Consider the following 23,993-nt stretch of genomic DNA (forward strand, 5'->3'; position numbering starts at 1 on the left):
TTTATATATATTAGACAATTCAATTTACGTTATATACACATAACATAAATGGAATTGTGTAATTTAAGTTTTGTGTTTTTATTTATAGTTACAATTTACTTTATAGTCAGTGCAGATTCAATAGTATTTATTCCATAAAAATAAAAACACAGAACACATTGTGTGCATCCTTGAGGTCTAACACACATTTCTTTCCTTGTAAAATGTTTGAAACATTTAAAATCCTGTGTTTCTTTGCTTGTTACCGCTGCCAACTGTCGACTAGTGGAATAGTGTGAAACATGCCTGCCCACAGGCGTCCAGTGCACATGTGTGATACAAACAACATGGGGACCCACCTGTAAACATTGCTTCTTATCACTCCTAATGGTCAAAAACTCCACACAGCACCTTTAGCGGAGGTGGTCTTTTGTTGAGGCCAGGTAAGGCCCATCTCTGCTATAAAACACTTTGAGTGTCTTTAAAACATCTAGGGATAGGGATATTGTACATTGAATATTATGTGAAGTCAAAATCACAATTTAACAATGTTGACATTGCATAGCCCTAATAGCCACAAAGTAAAGATGATTAGGTACAGATGATAAGATTTTTGTGTAATCCTTGGTCTTGACGATGGTCTTGTTCTTTGTCTCACTTAGGATTGCTTAGGTCCTAAATATATTCACCTGCGGCAAAATGTCTCAGCTGCAGCCACTGATCCAGCTCCAACAACTGGCAGAGCCCCTGCTGAACGTCCAGGAGATGCAGTTCTGGCTGGACAAAGCAGTGGCTTGGGGCCAGGCTGACAGCCCAGACACTCAGAGAGACACCTGCCTGCACTTGAGCAGACTGCAGGATTTCCTCCAGCAACTCCTCACACATATCAACAACATGGTGAGCAGACATAGTGAAAAGTTGAGCTTGTGTCTTCACATCCTTTCTTTTGTTAACTTTGTCATAATGCAAGGGAAGCCCTTACGTTTGTATTTTTGACAGATTTGGATAGCCTTGGGTCTACACTTTATTTCCCAGATGCCTGTTAAGTCTAATAAAATGGTCCATATCCACGAAGGGGCTGTTTTCACAGGCTTGACACACCTGATGAAATAAATTAGAACAGTTAATCAGTTAAGCCAAACAGACGTCTGATTAATGAAGCACTAAGTTAATTGAAACTCCAGCAGATCTAGTACACGCACACAAACACGCACACGCTCACTCTCTGTCCAAGCCAGAGCATGAACAGTAAGTCCAGCATTGGCAGGGTCCTGCTAACAGAGGCTGCTCTGTGCTGTGCAGAGGCCGTGTATGTCTGACTGGCAGTGCTGCAGTGTTGAGTTAGTCAGGTAATAGCCGCACTGGGACCTCCAGCGCTAACCTAATGTATCCCTATATCAGGTCCAGCAAATTTGGGAAGGGGGCAGGGGACAGGAGGGGTGCAGGACTGTGAGATTTCAGCGTTACTACGTCCAGCCCTAGCTCCTTAGCACTCTCTAACAATATTCGCTCTCACATAACATACCCTTTTTTTCCACGTATGAAATCTTTTTCTTGTTAGTCTTACAGTCATGGTGCTCTTGCAGGTTTTAATTTGTGATTCTTTACAGTCCATATGTTTTACTGTAACACTCTGGTGATGGTTAGAATCAGTCTCGCCATCTCTGTCTTTGTCTCTACTTCGGCAGCCTGCCATATATTATCATAGATCGAGATTTGACTGGCTATTATTTTTATCTGTCTGTCTCCCTCTCTGTTAGCGTTATCGCAGGCACACGTCATGCAGAGGTGTCAGTGTCTGTACGATGATGGAGCGGATACAAAGAAAGAGAAAAGAATGGTATAGCTTAATTGGGTTGAAATCCTTTTTACTGGCAGTGGGCTCATAAAAGACCAGCTGAAGATAGCCTGCTTCTTGGCAGAATTTTGCATCCTTTGATGACTTCACAACTTTCCTGTGGCTTATGCCCTAAGATGAGAAATACTCCTAGTTGTTATTATTTAATAATAATATTAATTTCCAGGTTTATACTTGTTAAAGTTTCCTATCTCAATATTGCACTTATAATAGTTTGACATTTTTGGGAAAAACGCTTTCTTGCTGAGAGTTTGATGAGAAGATCGATACCACTCTCGTATCTGTCTGTTCAATATGAAGCTGGAGCCAGCAGCTTAGCTTAGCATAAAGACTTGAATAAGAGGGAAACAACTAGCCTGGCAAAAACTGAAGTGAATTATTACAATTCTATGTTGATCTCCGAGAGGTTGCCAGGTGACCAAGGGAGATTTCAGAAAGTCACTGTGCCCGGCCAAAATATAATAACCTTCTAAAAATCACTAATTTACATTTTTATTTTTGGAAGGATTAAACAAAGGAGATATAACTTGTAACTTTGTCAGATGTAGAGGTGCTGGTAGGTGGATTATGTTTTGTTTGGACAAAGCCAGGCTAGCTGTTTCCCCCTGTTTCCAGTCTTTATGCTAAGCTAAGCTAACCCACTGTTGTCTCCAGCTTCACATTGAACAGACAGAGTGTGATAGATCTTCTCATTTAATGTAACTGATGAACTATTCCTTTACAGAGTGTTTTCCTGTGTGCATTTGCCATATTGTTGTACACCTATAGTCACACAGAAGTTCCCTGTTTTTTTTTTTACCATGGTTGCTATACCACTGCTGCAGCATTACACCACTCCTCAAAGGAATTGATCGGAAAATTCAACAATACACTGTAGTGTATATTTATGTGTTCACCATAGTAACTTTGCTATTTAATGTTAGGGCTACTCTGATTGTGGTTCAATGATGTCAGGGACAGAAATGTTTCCTTACTGTTCTCTTCATCATTGTCTATAAACTTGTCCCATTTGCCTCCCTGGCTAGTACATAATCAGTCGCTTCTGTCTGAGATGTCTGTCCCTAATCAAGACAAGATACATAGTCTCAGAATAAGGGACATTGTTGACAAGGCTTTGATGGTGATTTAGCCCTGATAGTTAGTGCTAATTACTTTCTGTTGCGATTGCTCATTCTTATGGGTCTGTCTCAAAGCATTAGTAAAGTTCTTATTGTAAATTAACATTCCTTTTTAGTTGCATCACCAACACACAAATGCACATGTATACTCATACACAATGTTTACCATGTGTTGTTGGATTGATAGGAAGGCTGAGTGTGAGGGCTGTGTTCCAGACAGCATTGGTGGTGTTGTGGCGGGAGGGTGGGGGGGGCATTTAGAGAAACCCCACATGGCCTATCACCTTTCTGCTTCCCATTAATGGTGATCTCATCCACTTGGGCGAGTCAAGTTAGTCTCCTTGTCTGTCTGATGCTGTTTTTGAACATATACGCCCAAAGTTACCTGAACATCTTCCATTCATCCCATGCTCATTGCTCTCTGATTATTTCTGATGAAAGCTGCAAGAAGCAAGATTGATGCATATTGGCAGTGCAACAGCCTTTTTTCTATCTTAATTTCTTCTCTGAAATGTTCGCCTCTTTCTTCTTCCCTTTTCATCCTAACATATAAATACCCTCCTGCAGTACTGCTAATTAGATTCTGGCTCCAAACTCAATGGTAGCTCATTTTCACCTCCTCTAATAGTGGTGATTCTAGTCAAAAGAGAGGTTTATATAAAAGTGGAGTGTCAATGAAGTTGATGGGATGATGAGCCCCAGGGAAAGACTTGGTACAAGGAGAGTGAAATGTTTTGAAGCCCACCAGAAAACCTATAGGTGATATTTTAAATGAGTATCCATGTTTTTATACATTCTAGGTTCAAATGAGATCCTGATCGCTCAACACCACAACCTCAACTGTGTGTACATGGCAGTAAAGTAAGCCAAATCATCTTTGGTTGAGCAACAGCAGCACACTGCTTCAGTTACAACTGGCTTATGTCAGATTTCTTTGTGTGGGCTTCTCCTACATCAAAGCTGTTCTCTACAGTTTAATTAGCTCAGGGGTGAAATGTATGATACAGTCTGTTAATATGGGATGAATACTAGGTAATACTGTAAATGCACATAAACATGATTCATACACACGTGTGCAGACATGCTTGTAAACTGAAGTAATACGTCAACTCTTTGATTTGCTTTCTGTGTGTTCCACTGTAGTCATCATTACATAAAAACATAATGTGCTCTGTATTGATGCTTTAAACCCATTAAAGTAATATGATGGAACAAAAACAATGTTGTATACCTGTGTATTTGAGTTATTCTGAATCAAAAAGGATTTTGAAAGTCTTCATCAAGACTGAAGGCATTTGTCGTGGTCACTCAGCTTGACTTGACATGTTTGTGTGTTTTGCCCTGGATAAGCACAAAAAATGCCAAGTAATTTTCTGATAAATGTTTTGTCATAATAAACTAGAAAGAAACAAGTTTTGATAATTACCTGTTTGGTTCAGGTTTTAAATAATTGTGATCAGCTCCAGATCCTTCTTTGTCACTCACACCCAAGATACCATAGACTAATACTTAAAGTCTAAAGTTTTACAAGTGAAGGTCATCTGGGAAAATCAAATATTTTCAAAACTGAAATGTACAGAAAGTCAGGATTAAAGGTTATTCAACAAGTTCTTAAATGCAGTCTCTGCCCGAGCTGGAAACCTTCTGGATGTTTTAATTGGCTGTGAGGTGAAATAAATCACATGGTCCGTTGTTTTGAGCAGGATAAACAAGCACAGACACACACATACTTAAACCCTTACAGGTATAGCACCCTCGACCAGAGCCCTGCTCTGCGCTGTGTATCTCTCACTATTGACGTTATGGTGGGAATTGTGACACAGGAAACAAAGGTGATGTGTGAGTAATGTACTGAACACCTGTGGATGTGCCTGCTATTCAGGAGGTGTAAACATCTATAATACAGATTTTATTTTTTGGATTGGCTCCACTTCTGTCATGTTTGAGTCTGATTATGTGCCAGATGGAAAAAAAACCCATATTATTGTATATGCCTTCGATTCAGAGAACTAACCCATTTAGGATATTAGACCAAGCTAGCCGACTCAAGGTGTAAGAGTATTCGGAATGAAAAACTATAAAACTCTAGACAATTAAATCAATTTTCTCATGTCTGTTGCTGTCTCTGTTCTCTCCCCAAGAGCTCCACAACAGAAACCATGAAGAGGCTTCCCTTCCTAGGCCAGTTTCTTGGCCGACTGTGCTGGAACCCGTATGTTACTGCTGATGGTGAGTGCACTTTAACTCCACCTGTATTGGTGAATAGTGGATGGATCAGGTCCTAATCTTGACAGGCCTGAGTAAGTTTGATACTTATACCCTGTATAAGGTGTATAAAGGGTATAAATCTACCATCAATATGATAACCTGTGAATGTATCAAACCTGCTGTGACTTCTGGTGTCTTGTTGTCTGCAGCTACAAGCAGAAGGCAGTTGTTCCAGTGTCTGTGGGGACTGTACTCAGAGCATCCAGGCAATGCTGTGGAAAGAAAAGCCAACCAGTGGATACAGGTATGGACTGGACTTTCACTATCTCTGTTAATAGAGAATTTAGACTGAACATGCAGCGTTTTATATGTCAGCAATTTAACTTGAAACTGAAATTTAGGGGAGGATCTAGGTAGAAATGTGACTGTAGCGCTGTGGTTTCCCAGGTGTTGTGGTGCCAAACATAAACCGCAACATCCCTGCTTTTTATATCATTATACTCCGATTTCCTGTCATCTCTCTAATGAAAGTATAAAATGCCTTATTTGAAATTAAAATTATTTTATATATAAAATTTTAAAATAAGAAGGAATAGGGCTGGGCATCATTTAAAATATTTTGATACCAGTCCTAATAGAATACCTCAGTACAGCATAATTATTCAGTGATTATTTCTGACAATAGCAGCGTACTCACTAAGCCTAGATTACTTGATATAGAAATGTAATCAATTATGATGCTTCGTAAAGTCATCTATACTGTCTGTGGTTTCGTTGGTCATGTGGATCCAACTAGTGGGGGTACACAGAAATTAAATACGTAATCATAACTGAGGGAAGACAAAAACCCTGAAGTATTTCAAATATTTATTGAGAAATCAAGCCACTGTTCCACTCATTCATAACATTTTTAGTTGTTGCTCTTTATTCTCTTCCATCATATATCTTTTCTCATAATTTTCAGGCCTGATCTGTTTGCTGTTTAGGTCCTAATCCTCATCCCTTCAACAAATACTTCTAAAAAGAATCTCTTTGAGTCCCTTTGGGCTGCTGAAGAGATTTTCTGTCTAATTTACTTTTAATAGGAGTTCTCTCGCCAGCCCTCTGCGTCTCCTCTCCAATGGGACATGGATGATGAATGAGATAGATTGGGTCTCTGTTAGTCTAAGCTTTTTGTGCCCAAAATTGTAAAACATATTTTGAAAGCAAATTAAAATCGACTGTTTCACTGCCTCTTGTCACCAGAGAAGGATCAGCCTTTATATTATGGTTAGTTGATCTTGCTCACTGTGTGTTTTCAAGGCGCACACACACACACACACACACAAAGGAGGGAAAGAGAACAGAGGGAAGAAAAGATTCTGCAGTTTTCAACTTTGAGAGGGTTCACACAGATGGCTTATGATAAACAATGTGGAACCTTCACATTTTTGCCAGATTAACTGTGTGTTTGTATTCTTTTGATTAATTTCTCATCTAATAAAACATCTTGCTAATTAAAACAGTGCCTTGAAAGTAAACCTCGAATTTGCCAGATGGTCTTTGACCCATACGAGGGGAAGCGGAGTGCATGTGTGCGTGTTTGTGTCTACGGTATGTCTGTGTGTTTTTGTATGGGTATATGTCTATATATATGCATGTGTGTGTGCAGGGAAGTGTGGATGGTGTATTTATGTTTTATTTTTCATTGAACGTACATTAATAAGGTTTTTATCATCAAAGATAACGTTTAGGAAAAGGGATCTATCGTGGCTTTTATGTTAGTGTACCATCAGTCCCTTTGTGAATCACTTTATGTAAAGCCATTTTACCTCACTAATTTCTTCTGGAAGGGGGAATATTGTGGTAGGAGGGAAGTGTTTCTTTAGTTTTCGTTAGAATTAGGCAGCAACAGTTGTGATTGAGGTTTGGTGAGACAAAAAACTTAGATAATGAACACTGTAGATTACTTTCTCAAATAACGTAAAACCCTGCTTATTGTGAAATAACTGAGATGAAACTCAACAAGTGCTTTCATCCTTGATAAGCAATTTAGGTTCAAACTGTATTTGCAGCATTGTATAGAAGTAGTTAATTGTAGCTGAGTTCTTTAGGTACAGCACTGACAGCCAGAGTTAAAGGGTTCACTGGTTCCACTCATACTAAAACTGCATGCATGACTCTACCGGATGAAAGTGTCCAAAGAGCACAAGTACAATAATCTCATAACCAACTCTGCAGCTTCTCCTTATTCTCCTTCTTCTCCAAAGAAGCTTCCACTCCCCACAAATGACAGGAATGGCGGGAAGCACAAAAAAAACCTATTCGCCGCAGCTCATCCCGTCTGGGGGAGCGGGGCAGATGTATGGTTTTAGGCCAGAGATGGTCTGTCTCTGTGTCTGTGTTGTGTTGGACCGCCTGTTATGGAATGCAGAATGCAGCCTGTTTTCTGTTAGCCCTGTCTGATCTTGCTCCCCAACATTGTTTTCTTGCTGCCTCCATAATAGACTGAGGGTCTGGTGCTAAGTGGCACCTAAATACTGTGTTTGTGTATGTGCTCGCATATGTTTGTGCTAAGACGTGTTTTACTGCTACTGTATATACTGTTAGTAGCCACTCTTTAAATTATGATAGTGTGCGGAGTATTTTTCCTTTTCTCCCGCATGTCTTCCCCTCACTCCTCCCCGTCTGCCTCTCCTCCACATCTGAGACTTCTCACTAGGTTTCATGAATGCTGGGTACAGCCACATAGCTGCAGGCCATGTCAGATAGTCATTAGCTCGGTCTTAGCTAGATCGGTCTGCTTCTCTACATCCTGTACTAGCATGGGGACCACACAGTGCTGCAGAAACATGGCATGATCTCTGAGGAGATGACAGATAAGTAAAGCATGAGAGTGTAATATTAGAGGGCTGGAGGATGGATGGTTTGATAGGTTAGTCTTTGACGTGTATCTTTACTGACTCAAACACGATGAACCACAGGTAGGCCCTGGAGCCACTGTGGCTGCTTTATAGTTTTAAAACATGTTTTGGACTCGTTGCTCACATTGGCTGCTGCACTGTGTGTTTTCAATTGGAAAGTGTCTTTGTGACAGTAATGTTTGCCCTTTTTCTTTCTGTTTCCTCTTGGGTGGCATCCCTCCTTCAGTGAATCTGACTTACTGAAATTATTATTTCTTTATTTTCTTCCTTTACGTTTCCTCCTTTAACTTAAAGGAATTGTTCGACATTTTGGGAAACATGCTTATTTCTCATCTTGTTTGTTTAGTCCATACACAAACAGAAATACAAAAACGACATTTTGTGGTTTAACAGGGAGTTACCAGCTGTAACTATTTCTTGGTTACCAACAGACATGAGCACTAACTTCCTGGCGTCTTGTCGTCACTGAGTAGGCGCTGCACAGATACTAGGTGGACAGATAATTCTAAAGCCATAAATTGTCTTATTTTTGTTTATGTATGAAATGAAACAAATGAAATACAACATCTTACTGTAATTAGTGAGCTTTAGAGGCACTGGTAGACGCTTTTTTGAACTGTGGACAGAGACTGGCTAGCTTGTTCTCTGTTGTTATTAAAGGTTTGTTTACATCAGTGTTTGCAGTAAAACCTATATTTTCAATCCTGATTAAGTGAGAAACATGCAGACTGCTGATTTTCCATTTATACGTCAACATCACCTTTAATTATGTATGTCAAAATATCACAAATTCATATGGTTAAAATATTATAGATTGGGCCTTTACTTTAGAAAAGACACTTTTCCTCCTAAAGTACACGTTCCTTAAATGCACTCTATGTCACCATTGCTTATAACTTCATTATTCTGCATCATCATCTGGATGTTTCTGTACTCTCTTCATTTCATCTTCCCTCTTTTTTGTCTCTGCTGTTTTGACCATCTGAGGCTCTACTTGAGTCTTTCATTGGTTTTGGGAGAATTCAATCATGGCTTTGTAATTGTTAACAGGCACCCATCAAAACCAACCCAAGTCTTTGCCTTGTGCATTTTCCTACATCCTCTGTTTTAATTTTAGATTTATGGAGGGATAATTTCTATGGCAGCGTCATGTCCAAGCCCCCAAAGCCAGCTCGGTTGCTGTTTTTCTGTGAGAGAAAGATGACTTTTGACCTAAAGTATTTGCCATCCATCTATCCATTTGCCCTTCATCCCATTCCTCTGGTGACCACACCCATTTTTTCCCCACTCCAAATGCAGCCAACGCAGTGCCTCTCTCTGCCATTCCTTCTAACCAGCCTTATCCCCCAGCCCCACTGTGCCTCCTTACCAAGGGTGGGATAAGTGTGATTGGTTTTGTATGTACTCAATGTGCAGGGTTTGAGGGCGCTCAGATGGTAGTGATTGGGGCTGTTTTGTGAGACTATGTGGAGGGTAAGCATCTTAGCGTGCTGTAGGGCCTGGCCAAAGAAACCACACAGCTCCACCAACAGCACTGCAGCGCTCCTCTGCCTGGGATTTCGTTTTTTCTCCTTCACTTTTTCTGTTTTTTTTAAAAACATATTGTGTCTCTCAATCTCTTTCTCTCCTCATCTCTTGTTGATCTCCTTTTATCTGCAGTTTGAAAGGGATTTGTACTTTTTTTTTAGTCTACTCTTGTGTGGATGTTTTTGTGTTTTTGGTTCATTGGAGTTGTAAAAACAGATGTGTGTTGAAGATGTGAGGCCTTGGCTGTTTCTGTTGGATCACACTTTCCAACTTGTCCCAGTTAATCAACTTATTGTGGTCAAATAGAGAGGACTATTTCTAAAGTCTAAACCAATCCCTAATTCAAAATAATAGGTCTCTGGGTTGTCATCACACTTCTGAGTGAATACCGATGAACGAAAGTCTTGCCAAACACTCAGTTTATTAATCATTCGACCACTGAATGCTGTGTGGCATGTTTTTTTTATTTTTTAAGGATGTTGACATTGAATAGAAAATAAGTCTGCTTCTCAACCTTTCTTTTGCTTTCAAATTATCTTAGAAAAACCATCCTTCAGTAACACTTTCTGTAGCAGAAACAAGAAAAAAGTTGAAGCATGCAACATTATAACCTACAGTACGAGTCTTGTGTCTCTCTTTGTTCCGTCTTTATGACATGCTTTTTTCACAGACGAGAATCAGCTGAGTTTATTAGTCTAGTTTTATCAGTGTATGATGAGGCCCCTTCTGAAAAATGCTTGTAAAACACCAAGGCCCTCTGTAACAAAGAATGTTAATTTCTGAAGTTGCTCATATGTTGTCCATACATTCTCACTTACTGGAATGCCTTTTCTCCGCTCATGTGGTTCAAATGATGTGACGCCGACAGAGTCATCCTATATTCCAGTAACTAATTAGCTTTGATGTTATGGATCTTGGGGTTTGGGCAGATTGTATTAAAGTCTCGTCCACTGTTGTGGATATACACATGAAGCGCCAATAATGTGCTGCACATTGTGTTGCCCGCCCTCCCACAGAAAGTGTTGAGTCAGCTTGCTACAGAAGAAGACGATGATGCAGCGCAGGCATTAATGAAGCATATGGGCGTACCACCTAAAGAGCACCATCTCAAAGTCCTGAGAAAGGTACTAGCCTTCTATTGCCCTATTCTTGCCTGCGTTAATATATACTGTATGTAATTATGTCGACATAAATGCAAATGTATTCTGTCCTCCTTTATTTATTTCAGATGGTGGCACAGCTGCAGGAAAACATTGGGAAGAGCTGCAGTTCTCTTGGTCACATAAATCAGGGGTACAGCACAGTAGAAACGAGGGCTGCAACTAGTGATTATATTCATAATTGATTAAGCTGCTGATTCTTTTCTCTATTAATTGTTTGGTGTATGAAATGTCAAGAAATAATGAAAGGAATTATCATCACAGTTTCCCAGAGCCCAAAGTGATGTCTCCATACGTCTTAGTTTGGCCGACCTGCAGACCAAAACCCAAAGATACTCAGTTTATAATGCCATACAACAGAGAAAGCAAATACTCACATTTAAGAAACTGGAACCAGAGAATGTGTTCCCCATACCCAAACAATCAATCTATTATAAAATAGCTGCTGATTAATTGGCTTGAAGTCTTGCATGCAGAGTGGTATGTTGATGTTGTCAACATACAAGTGTTAAGTCAATTTAAATCATTTTTATAAATACACAAATAGCACCTTTTCTGTGACATATCTTTAGGGCTCCGGGAGGTATGAATTCTTATCTTTGCAGGCCATTGATGAAACGTTCCATATAATCCAGATTGTGTCCATATGTCTCTGTGCAGGTGTTCATGTGACAGCATTCTGGCCACATCACTGGCTTGTGTCCCCCTGGTCACTTGTCCCGAGGCTGCTCCTCTCATTGGTGCACTGCTGCAGCAGCCAATGACTTGTGTCAGGGCAGCACTTAGTGAAGACTTCCTGGTTGCTCTGAGCTCTGCATACTCCAGGTAGGGGAGCACAGAGGTGCTGAGTTCCAGTAACATACGTTTTCAGAAAGTCTTTCTATTAGGTTGTGTCCAAACACATAATCATATTTGTAGCTGGAATATTTGAGATGTGATGCGATGTGAAATGTTTTTTTTCCAGCCAATGCTTGTCATTGGAGGAGAAGGCAGTAATCTCTCTGTGGTATAACAACCTGTCCTGCCTGGAAGACGCAGTGCTCAGTCTGCTGGAGTGTGTTCTCACCAACACAGGCTCAACACCACAGAAGCTCAAGCAGCGACTGGCACGGTCACTGCTGGTGGGTAGTTCAAATCACAACTTAAAAATGATAAAGTCATGTATTTCTGTGATAGATATGATTGGATTTGCCAAAAAAATGTGTCCTCGTTTAGGGCTGCAACTAAGTATTATTTTCGTTATCATTTCATTATCTGCATAATCTTCAGATTTTCTCGATAATCGTATAGTGCAGGAAATGTAAAATATGCCCATCACAATTCCTCAAAGCCCAAGGTGACCTCTTCGAATTCCTTTGTCCAACCAACAGTCCAAAACACAAAGATATTTAGTGTACAATGATATAAAACAGAAAACAAGACTAAATCTTCAAATTTGAGAAACTGGAACCTGTGATGTTTGGCATTTTTGCTTGAAAAAAATGACTGAAACGATTAATCAACTATCAAAATATTTTGCAATTCATTTTCTGTCGATCATAAGAGTGCATATAAAGTGTATGAAAAAAAAATCTTCACAGAGCCATTGCAGTATTGCATTTTAATGCTGCGTGGCAGCATTTAAGACTGTTGATGAACTGGTGACATACTGCTGCTGTTAAATGGTTTTGTTCTGTACATAGTTTGACTCATCTGCCCTGAATTACAGAGTCTCACATCAGAAATCACCGCACACTCCATATGTGTTTAGCTTTGAACTACTTTGTAAACTGTGAAACCAAACAGTTTGAATATAAGGCCCGCTCACTTTATTATGAGGTATGGAGTTGTAATGTTTTCATATGCATAGTTCTTGGAAGCGTTCCATTGCTTTTTTGGTGGATCTTTATTGACTGTTTTTGCCTGGCTAACTTGCACCATTTGGCTTTGCTCTGCATGCGTCTCACATCATTTGGCTAGCTCTGCATGCATCTCACATCATTTGGCTTGTGCTACACAGCCTTTACTGTGCTGGGTAAGTACTGAACTCTCTGTCACTTGAGTCCTTAGCCACTCCTCACTTCATATAACTTAAGATCATGTCCAGTTCAAAAGTCAGAAGTAATGTTTGATTTCTAGATTGTTATGACTAGCTATTGAAGATGATGTCCACATTACTACAATGCAATCAGAAAATATCAGCAGTGATTTGTGTTCCTTTTCACTTGGCCACCAGGGGCTGCTTTTCATCCCAGAATAACTTGGAACATGTTAGACAAATTAGTGCAGCTGCTGTGAGAAGCAAGGATAACAATAAAATAATTAAATGTGTCACTGAAACTAGACAATTCAAGAAAACCCAGACAAAACATTGAAATTAGATGCACGAATGTCTACTAGAATATAGATCTATCTCTAAAGTAATTATTCACTGAGTATGCCTGACAAATAGAGAGGAGGGGAGTAGATTAGTCTGCGTAGACATGTTTTCTACAAATTGTTTGTGCCAAATATTTGTTTCCTGAAATACAATACCTTGTGTGCACAGTGAATGGCATCCTATTTACCTAGGTTACTGATTGCATTGCCTTTGGTAGCTATAAATGTCAGTGGTGGGAAACAACAATTTACCTGCCACTTTACTTCATGTTAACTTGGGTAAGGTTTGTCAGTTGTGTCACTCCTGTTCTCCCAGAGTGATGGTCTACTTGAGCTTTGTACAAAACAGGCGAACAATGCACACTTTTTCAGTTTAGGAACTTGTTCTCAAATATTAAGATAGATTGGAACACACTGGTGTACATGTACACTACATATGCCTGCCTGTTGATTGCACTTGATTCCATCATCTTGAGTTTGTAGGAGTTACTATGTTAGAAAGAGGAGTTCTGTAAACAATTTAACTAACTATATGTGAGAGAAAGAGACAGAAAGGCAGTCGTCGATTGTTTACTTCTCTGTCCCGTCATGGATCTCTTTGTTTACCCTCTCATCCATCTCTGATTGACCTCTGTTTTTATCACCTTGCTAGTTCACACGCACATGCCTGCATGCAAACCCTCACACACATATCCCTCCAGACGCCGTGCCTTGTTTATGATATTGCATCTGGTATGGCGTGTCTGTCGTAAAGAGGGTGGAAGGCATACATTTAGGTTTCACTTAGCCTTCAGGTTGTTTGGATGTCAGATGTGCGTTTCACATGTGTGTCTGTATTATGCGAGTCTTTGTTGGCGTACACGTGTGCAAGAGAGAAAAAAAAACGAGAGGCGTCTGAGCCAAATGGCTTGTCGCTCTCCTCGCCTCCCTTTCACTCACTTGTTTAAACTGCAATCAAAAATGGGAAACATGAAATTAGGCCCACATTCCTCGTTTTGGCTTGTCCCACCCCCCTGTGATCCAGTGAGAGTCATAGGCCCAATAACAATAAACACTCACTTCCTGGGCCTTACTGCCAAAAACAGGATGTTTGTTGTGTGCTGTAATTGACCCTCCTTGAAGTGTTTGTGGTAAGGTGTGGAGGAGGACGCTCATCTGTTTTCACTAGGGGGAACCATGACAGTTGGCACACATGCATGCATGCTGGCATGCAACCCACATACACAGAAACATACTGACATACATAAACCGTATGCCAACGTATTGCGGACAAAAAAGAAACATATGTCAAAACTGAGGATGAAAGCTGAATGAATGATTTGTGATTTGTATGTTGGAACATCGTAATGACACCACAGAGACACTGGGTGGGGCTGTTTGTTCTTACTGACCTCACTGAGACGGTAATTGGTCTGTTACTTTGGCACTTTTTCTATTTTATAGAACCAGGTTGTAGGTTATTGTATGTATGTGTATGTATGTATTATAATCATTGTAATATATGGTTTAATACATTTCTATCTACTGACACAAATGGCAGGTTTTGAATTGGCCGTGAGTAAATCTAATAGATAGAAAGCTTGCTCATAACTGATTCTGGCCCTCATTTTAGTCTCTCTACTTCTGTATTACACTAAAGGATTAACGCCTGTGAGGTAGACTACATGTGCATGGACATGTGCTCCCCCTATAGTGAAGCGTACGTCCCTATAGAAGAGTATGGGGGGGTGAGAGGGAGAATAATTAGGGACTAGAAGATACATAAACATGGAAAGGGAGGCAGACATGAACAGTACAGCTGTTTAATGTTTGCGCTTGGGCGTTTTAGAATGTGTTAAATCTAAAACACATGATGAGTGTGCATTAGGCAGAGATGAGAGAGTAAGTGTGTGTGTGAAGGAAGGACTGACAGAGTGGTAAACTGAGTGCTTAATGGGAAGAGAGTGAGAACAGGGAGGCATATCTCGCTGCCTAATATGTATCAATGTGCCACAACCTGAGGGACAGTGAATGACAGAGACACACACAGCGCACACACAGCGCACACACAGCACACACACATGCACACACACATGCACACACGGTGTGATCTGTTGAAATGTAATGGAGAGATGGTTACTGAGTGAATTACTCTGATCCATAAATCCATAACATTACTGTTAACTAGAGATTCATTTGAATATGGCTACTGTACCCCTTCATCCTTATTCATCAGCACACACACACACAAATACATGCATAGGATATACTGTATAAATATAGTTAATATACATCAATCTTAATGTTGTGTTAATGTTCATATTACTGTTATGGCAACATTGTTTTTGAAGCTTTCATCCCAATAAAGCCCATTGGAGGGGAGGAACTGTGGCTCTATGGCAGTGAGGTTTGTAGACGATGCAACAGTGACACCCAGTGGTCAGTATTTGGGGGTTAACGTTTGTCTATTCTTGAGTTGGTTATAACGGAAGCAGATAGGTCTCATCATATGGTTATCATCAACTATTTTCTGATTGTAGGCGAAGGATTTTAGTATCTATGAATCAAGATGATTTTACTTTATAAATTGTGTTTTTGTGTGTTGCAGCCTAAAGCCTGTGCTCAGCACTGCTCCGTATTCTTGGTTGTGAACGACATCTTCAGGTGAGAGTTGGTGTGTCATTTTGAGGTTGACGTGATGCTCATGTGTTTTGAGTGTGGCGTTTTTGGTTGATGTAACATGTTTTGGCCTGTTGACATTCTGCGGATGTACTGCAATGGAGTGCACCGTAATTGTGTTTGTGTGTGTGTGTGTGTGTGTGTGTCCGCCAGGTCCGTTCTTAAGCAAGCTGAACGGAAGGGGTCTGTTAAGTATCTTATTCAAACCTTTACCAGCTGTTTCCTCAGGGAGCTGGCTCTGCTGCAGCATCAGGTAGGCCTCGACTTCTCAATAAAAGATCTGAAAGTCTTTGAAAATATTTGTTTCTTTTAGGGCTGCAAGTAACGATTATTTTCATTATCTTTTGGCTCATAAAATAGTAAATAATGGCCGCTACAATTTCCCAAAGTGCAAGTTGACATATTCAAATACCTTGTTTGGTCTGAAAAACAGTCCAAAACCCAAAGAGATTTAGTTTACGATCAATGAAAATAAAGAAAGCGGCAAATCTTGGCTGGAACAAGTGAATTTTGTATTGTGCTTGAAAAATAACAAAATAATAGTCGATTATCAGAATTGTTGCTGATAAATTTTATGTAGACTGACTGTGTTTTCTTGTCACTGTTCTCCAACACTGTTTTTGCCTGCATTATGTGAAATCCAAAATATTAAGGTCCAGTGTGTTTACAAACAGCAGAGACAACTGTTTTTAACAGCATGCTGCAGTTTTAATGGTACCACTGCAAACTTAAATTTAAACATATTCCTCTTCAGTACTCAGTGCCACAGAAGACGGGACCTCCGCCTGCTATAGTAAATTCAAAGGTTTACAACAGATGGCCAATTATTCTTATCCACCATCTTTGCTGGAAATAAAAGGCTGGTTTCTTTTATCCCGCAGACTTAGATGCACACACAGGGCAATGAACAATTACCTCCCCTCTGTGGGCAAGATCACTTAACATTTGATGAATCCTCCACATCATTATCACTTGATCTCCAGCCGGGAGCTCTCTGCTTCCACACTACACACACCACGGTTCACACCTCTGCCTCATACACAATAAATGCAAATCGCTCTTAAATCATCAATTTGTAGGTAATAACTTTGTATACAAACAAAACACCTGCGATGTGTGGAAACCACTGTGAGATGTTACTCTGATGTGTCACTATGTACATTTCAACTTTTGCTAAAACTCTCAGCCCTGTCAGATTCCCTCAGATATACCTGAGTCTGTTGTTGTATAGGGGATCTCCATCAACACATCCTGTGTGACTGTAGGGAATTATCTCAGCGATTGTTGTCAAAAGGTCAGAAAACATATGTGTTACAACGCAGGTATGATGTATTACCTGCTACACAGTTTTGTGAATATATCTTAATTCCTATCCACCTCTGTTAACCAGTAGATGGCAGTGCCACAGTGTATTTACAGTGGACCCAGTTTTAATGGCTGTAGTCACACTGCACTAAACGCTACCTATTACACGCTACATTACACATTAGCACCTACTGCATCACTGTTACACAGCCTCCCATTCAAAATGTCATTTTTTTAGGCTGTCAGAGCACTGATGTATGAGTTCAAGGTGAGTTTGATTTACATTTATGAAGCTCAGGAATATTTGTGCTTTGTGTTGTTTCAGACGAGTGTATCTTTGAAGGCCACGTTCCCACAGTCACCTCAGAGTCTGCTGGTTCCTCTCTTGACCCTCCCGTCAGGTCAGTGTGTACATACACACTCATCCGCGCGTGTGGGTGTGTGTGTGCTTCTGGATATTTCCATCTAACACAATGCACAAAAGCCTGTATTGTGAGGAAAAAGTCTATTCAGGTATTCTTTAACTGTGTGTCAACAGAGATTTCCTGGTGCAGAGTGAATGGGCTCTCTGTGTGTCTCGTTCATGCTAATCAATTACAGTTAGTTAACAGCTGTGTTCAGTGTTCATGTCAAATGTAAAAGTTGACAGAAAAGAAGCTAGCTTATATAAGTGTCATTACTCATATGAAACCTATACAGAAGCTTAATGAGTTGGCTGTTTTGTAGAAGCTTCATTTATTGAGAATAACTGAAACCATTGATCGTCTTACACAAACACACTAATCCACCTTTTTATTCTTCTTATTAAGAAGATGCTATATTATCTATACTGAATATGTATCACCAGTGTTTATGTATGGGAATCTTTATGATTGAGGGGATGCACAGTAGGTGAGTGCAGGGGCACAGCGGAGCAGTGCTTATCAGTGTGTGCCCAGACTGGCCTGTAGGCAGGAATGATTTACATGAATGGGGCCATTTAGGGACACACTGGAGCTCAGCCAGAACTCTGAGTTAATTATTACTGTGTGTGTGTGTGTGTGTGTGTGTGTGTGTGTGTGTGTGTGTGTGTGTGTGTGTGTGTGTGTGTGTGTGTGTGTGTGTGTGTGTGTGTGTGTGTGGTGAAGGGCAATTTTTCACCGGAGACTGAATGGAAATGGCACTGTGAAAAGTAGAAGATTTGAGGTTTTATCATGATTTGTGCTCACTCTGAAAAAGTAATAAATTAAGGCTGAGCATTGCATTGTTAAAACAGAGCCTGGGGGGAAGACCTGGATCAAGATATGAAGCGAAATACGTTTGTTTTTTTTGTCAACCTGAAGTGTCAGTTAGATGGGGTTATAGTGCAAAATTTGTTATTTTTGACAGAACAATGTGGCATGTGACAAACACCACTCTGGCCCTTTAAGCAGTTAAAAATAATAGCTGGAAAACAGGAAAAAGTAATTGCAAGTTCTAACAGTAGTTGATCCAGTTCTGCTTGGAAAATACTTGTGCCTGATGTTTGGTCTATTAAAGTTGTTTCACATGTAAAATTGACTTGTTTTACCCTCTGAACAGCAGTAACTTTCTCAGTGTCTTTTATTTGGAAGTGTTCTGCACCTTAACATAACATAACATCTTAACGCTTACTGGCTTCCTTGTTAGTTTGATGAGAAGACCGATACCAGTCTCATGTCTGTACAGGGAATAAGACGCTATCGCCAGCAGTCGGTTAGCATAGCTTAGCATAAAGAATGAAAATGGGAGGAAACAGCTAGCCTGGCTCTGTCCAAAGGTAAAAATCCTCCCACCAGCACCTCTACAGCTCACTCAATAACATGTTGTATCTCATTAGCTGGCTTTGAATTTTGTGAATATTAATGGATTGTAAAAAGTACCATAATGTCTGTATATCTGAATCTGTTGTTGCAGAGATGCCTCAGGAGGCTTGGAGACATCATCTGAACTGGCTCAGCGGCTCATTACAGAGACTGACGGAGGAGGAAGAGGAGGGAGACGGAGAAAGCAGCAGTAGTATCAGGTTAGAGTGAGAAAGGCTCTCAGAGAAAATGTGTTAATGCGTGTCTGCTTCCAGCACCCTACTGAATGCATGTGTGGTGGTCTTATTTCCATTAGCTGCTGTTGAGGGGGTGGTTAGTCAGATATTTTCCCCTTGCATCACAACAAAGAGGTCCTGGTGCACTGTGTGGCTCCTCCAAGCGCTCATTAGAGGCTATTAGCTTGGGAAAGGGAAAGCTGTGGAGAAAACAAGTGTTAGAATGTGCAATAAGAGTGAGAAAAGGAATGCAGAAGAAGAACCAGAGAAGCAAGGAGAGAGTGGACAGAGGAAAAGATACCATAACAGCATGAATCACAGAGAAAAGCAGCGAGTGAGTAGCCCTGGTTGGACTGATTTAGAGAAAAAGAGGATAGGGGATGCAGATAAAAAGCAGAAAGCACTTGATGTCCTAGGGATGGAGACGGCTGACTTGATACCCTCCAGCTGCGGTTTTTAACAGGGCCCATTATCCCCACCACCGCTCCACTCTGGAGCTCCATGCAAAATTCCCAAAACATTGTTTTGAGCCAGCGGTGGGAAAGCAGTATGTTGTGTTGCTCCGAGCGAAGATGCAGCTGCCAGGGCCCTGCAGAGGGGTGCTGCTGTTCGTATCTGAGAGCCAAGGGGGGAGAGGGGAGATGAGGAAGAGAGCTCTAATGATGGTATTAGGGAAATTTGAGAGAGAGATCCTTATCGCTCTTCTAACTTTAAATCATAGTCTCGTTGTTGCAGCTGTATGGCTCTGTTTCACTCTGTTGCAGCTCTCTTTCTGCCTAAATCTCAGCCCATCTTGCACACTTTTTTACATTTTACAGCAATCCATGACATCTTTATTCCTTTAGGACTGCAACTAACCGTTATTATTATTGATTAATCTGCTAATTAGTTGTCTGGTCTATAGATTGTCAGAGAATAGTGAAAAATGCCCATCAGTTTTCCAGAGCCAGAGGAGACATTCTGTTAGCTGAAACTGGAACCAGAAGGTACAAGATCAGATTTCCCCTTTATTTCAGTTCTTAGTTTTTAATTTCAGCACAGGGAAGTGAAATAGTCAGACAAAGGACCAGGAACTATATCTGGCATTTTTGCTTGAAAAACCCTAAAAGACTTATCAATCGCTACATTGATTAGTCATCTCAGCTCTAGTCACGTTTTTCCTTTTGCTATCCTACCTTTTGGTATTAGAGGGTTTGTGTGGCGCACTGGAAACAAAAATGTTTTATGAAAACTTTGGTGAAAAAAGACAAGCAGTAGTCATGTTTGTCAAAATGTATTAAAATACCTCCCGCTTCTCTGCTTTTTGACGTTTTTTAAAATTGTTTGTTTACAACAGTAGTTTGGGACAGGAATTCGAAAAGAAAGTTGAAAGTTGTACATTTTCACACACATACCTTGGAAAAACTGAGGCTGGTATGGCTTAAGTGCCATGCTAAATTAGACCACCCAAATCCCCTTAAAGTGTAGATATTAAAATCTGTTTACAGCACTGTTAGCCTTGCAGACTTGGTAAGTTCCAGTGTAATGATTTGTTTGTGGCCACAAACTGAAATTGAAAAAATTTGACAAAAAAAAATTCTTATCACAAGGTCCACTTACTTGGTTTTTCCAGTTTTCAGCCACATCTCGTGGCCTTCATCTGCAGATTGAGTTTGCTCGGTTGTCCTGTAGGTGATGTAGTTGTTATCAAGTATAACATTTTGGTCACATGAAAGTATCTCGACTTTGTGATGAGATTTTTTTTTAGTCAAAATGCTGTTTCCAAGGTCGAGAATGAATTAATCCATGCAGCATGTGCTCATGTAATTATGTTCTCTGGTGTGCTGCAGAGTCATTTGTCCAATGAGGCCCAGTGGAACTAAGTGTTACCTGTTGTGTCTTGTTTCTCCTCCTGTCCTATAGGGGGCACCACAAAGTGTTTGAGGCCTGGTTCCTGCTGGTTCAGTGTGCCCACTGGGTGCAGGTAGCTGTCCAGCTGCTGGTGACATCAGAGCCGGAGGACTGCGGCCCCCTCCTCTGGCTGCTGACCTTCTACCACCACCCCACCAACAAGGGGCACCACAGAACACTACAGCTGGTATGGTTTTCTCTAGAAAGAGAATATATTTTCTATTATCTAGTTTTTCTTCATGTCTTTTAGCCGTGCAAGCAGAGTAGCTCTTGGGATGCAATGTTGGTCGGTCTGTCGGTCCACAACTTTGGTCCAAACTGAAACATCTCAACAACTTTTGGATGGATTGTCATGACATGTGGTACAGACATTCATGGTCCCCAGAGTCCTGATGACTATGGTGATCCCCTAAGTTTTCCAAATAAAAAATTAATGACATTCCCATCAGCCCCAGCTGTACGTTTTAGTACTAATCAGCAAATGTTTTGTTGCTGCTCTTTCATTGGCAACACTGCTGCAGCTAAATGGTGAAGAACAACATTGTATTGAAGTTCCGAGGTTTGTTTGATATGACTGGAGAGGGAAGTAGTGTGGCTATAATCTCAGATAGTCTGTCTATAGCGTGTGCAGTATCATAACTCAACATCATAATAATGTTGACCGTCTGCTATTTGCTCTTGGCAGGTGCGTCGTCGTTGAAAGCCATAAAACAAATACAGAGAAAGAAGAACAACACATTAAAGAGTAAATTATGGATGACCCCTATATGAGAGGGAGAGAATGAGACAGTGGCGAAGAGAGAGAGTGATACAGATGAGGGAGGGGGGCCGGGTGAAAAGGGTGATGTAGTATTGATTTCCCAGTGAGTGTCTGGCCAGCTGGCCTGAGTTTCATCTCTCTGTCTCCTGTTTGTCCGCCTCCTCTCATAACGCTGGGAGACTCGCTGTCGCCGCCACCATCTCTCCCATTACGACCTTACGTTCAACTCACACGGGGTTGTCTTTGTTCATCATTTGTGAACTAATCTATTGATTTTTATTAGCGGGAAAGATACTTAAAGCAATGCTTCTTGTTTCCAGTGTGGTCTATAAATAAACACCTGTCAGCTGACCTTAAATTCATCATGTGACCTGATGTTTCCAGGTGCATGCCAAAGAAGCATGGGACCACCTACGCTCCCTGTTCTTGGTCTCAGCCCGTCCTCTTCCTGTTGACCGCCTGCAGTCATTGGTCACTCTGCTGTCACCACAACCTCTGCAACCATCACCGTCTCCGTTATTGATCCTCAACCTCTTAGTCAACTTTGCTGTTTTCTCCCAACAATCGCTGAGTGGATCAACAGAGATTTTACAGGTGAGGAAATCATCTGTTTTCCCCAAAAATCTGTCGTCAGTCATTTCCAAATTCATGTTCCACACATCCCATGGTTAAACACTTGTGCACATCATTACTCCTTGTACATTTTGGTCTGCTACTAAATAATTTATAAATACTTGAGACGTAGAAGTTCATTCTTGACCTTGAAAACAGCAGCTGACAAAACAAACTCACCATAAGGTTCACTTAGTTTTAGGTCTATGATGTACATTAAAGGTTCTATTAAAGTGAAAACCAAGAGTATAGCGCCTATATCATGTTTTTAAATTGCAAAACTCAAATAAGTGTAACGTGTAATGCACAACAATACTCACACTTTGAACAAGTATTGAATTGAATTCTTTATTGAATATTAGATATTAATCAGACTTTGATTCTTTGAGGTAATTGTGGGTTTTCAACATGATTCTTTGTCCAAAGTCTCATTCCTTGTACACCATGTTTGATTTTGGGATGTTCAATGGACTCTTTAGATGTGGATATATTATGAAATACACAAGCATGACCTCAGTTTCTAGAAGTTCAATTCAAAGTACATATCTAGAATTATCTAGTGAGCTGTTGAATTTTACATCATAATATATCTAAAATAATGAGTTGCAGATAGCAGTTTTGCTTTTGCTGGTAAAGCTTTTTGGCCCTATCACAGGCACTATCTTTTTGTCTTCGTGTGTGTGTGTGTGTGTGTGTGTGTGTGTGTCCAGGTGGTGCATCGGTCTGATCTGGTTGATGAAGCAGCGTGTGTTCTCAGCTCACTGGAGCTCAGACTAAATGAAGGAAGGTGCTCGTCAAGCGACGCTAACAGAGTTCATCTCAGGATCAAGGCACTTCAAAACACACTAACACATATGCATGCGGCATCAAGCCCTGCTGAGAACCAAGCACACACACTCAGACACTCTGAAACAGGCGAGAGCACATACTCACACACACACACAGACGCATTAATGCACATAACCACACAACAGTGAGTTATCCTCGGCTCAGGCTTTTTTTTCAGGGCACCTTTGCAGAATGACAAATAGCCATGGTCTTGTATAGATATGCTGCGGTACAATGACAGGAGTGTGTCAAAACAGCACGGCGAGGACAGATTATGTGGAGAGGCTACAATTATACGCGCACACACACACACACACACACACACACACACATATAACACAACTAGAGGCCCACAAGGACACTCGAGCAGTGACAGATCACACTGCAAAGAAGCAGCAGCTCGTACAACGTGTCAGAGTCCTCCCACTCAGAGGATTGTCTCACAATATAAATCCTTCACGCTACACATACTGACTGGAAGACGTTTAGGTTTGGAGGACAGGAAAATCAAACGCCACTTATCTTTGTATAATGACTATTTGTGTTCAAACATGAAAAACATACTGTGTATGTGATAAAATGTAAATGATTAAATGTAGTGTCACTCCTTTCTCTATGTACATTTTCTGTTGCTTCATTATTTATAAAGATGAAGAATGAATCTCTGTCCTTTTGTTTGATCCATAATTTGAAGCGCAGACATTTAAAATTACCACTGAAGTCTTAACATTTGAGAATACCCACAACATACTTTATGACTACTGGTTGAATACTGCTGGAGTTGGACAGAA

At 40.5% G+C, this 23,993-nt stretch overlaps 1 protein-coding gene across 1 annotated transcript; it reads left to right on the forward strand.

Moving 5' to 3' along the window:
- Positions 1-678: 678 nt before the first annotated feature.
- fancc (FA complementation group C) lies at positions 679-23,817 on the forward strand. The gene is made up of 14 exons (XM_070904010.1): positions 679-876; positions 5,097-5,184; positions 5,373-5,467; positions 10,610-10,717; positions 10,822-10,886; positions 11,414-11,578; positions 11,718-11,874; positions 15,699-15,754; positions 15,923-16,022; positions 17,400-17,475; positions 18,989-19,097; positions 21,015-21,189; positions 22,147-22,356; positions 23,085-23,817. The coding sequence occupies exons 1-14, from the start codon at positions 679-681 to the stop codon at positions 23,349-23,351; spliced, it is 1,869 nt and encodes a 622-aa protein (XP_070760111.1). The 3' UTR covers positions 23,352-23,817.
- The last annotated feature ends 176 nt before the right edge of the window (positions 23,818-23,993 follow it).

Source organism: Enoplosus armatus, chromosome 4 (assembly GCF_043641665.1).
Source record: "Enoplosus armatus isolate fEnoArm2 chromosome 4, fEnoArm2.hap1, whole genome shotgun sequence".
NCBI lineage: Eukaryota > Metazoa > Chordata > Actinopteri > Centrarchiformes > Enoplosidae > Enoplosus > Enoplosus armatus.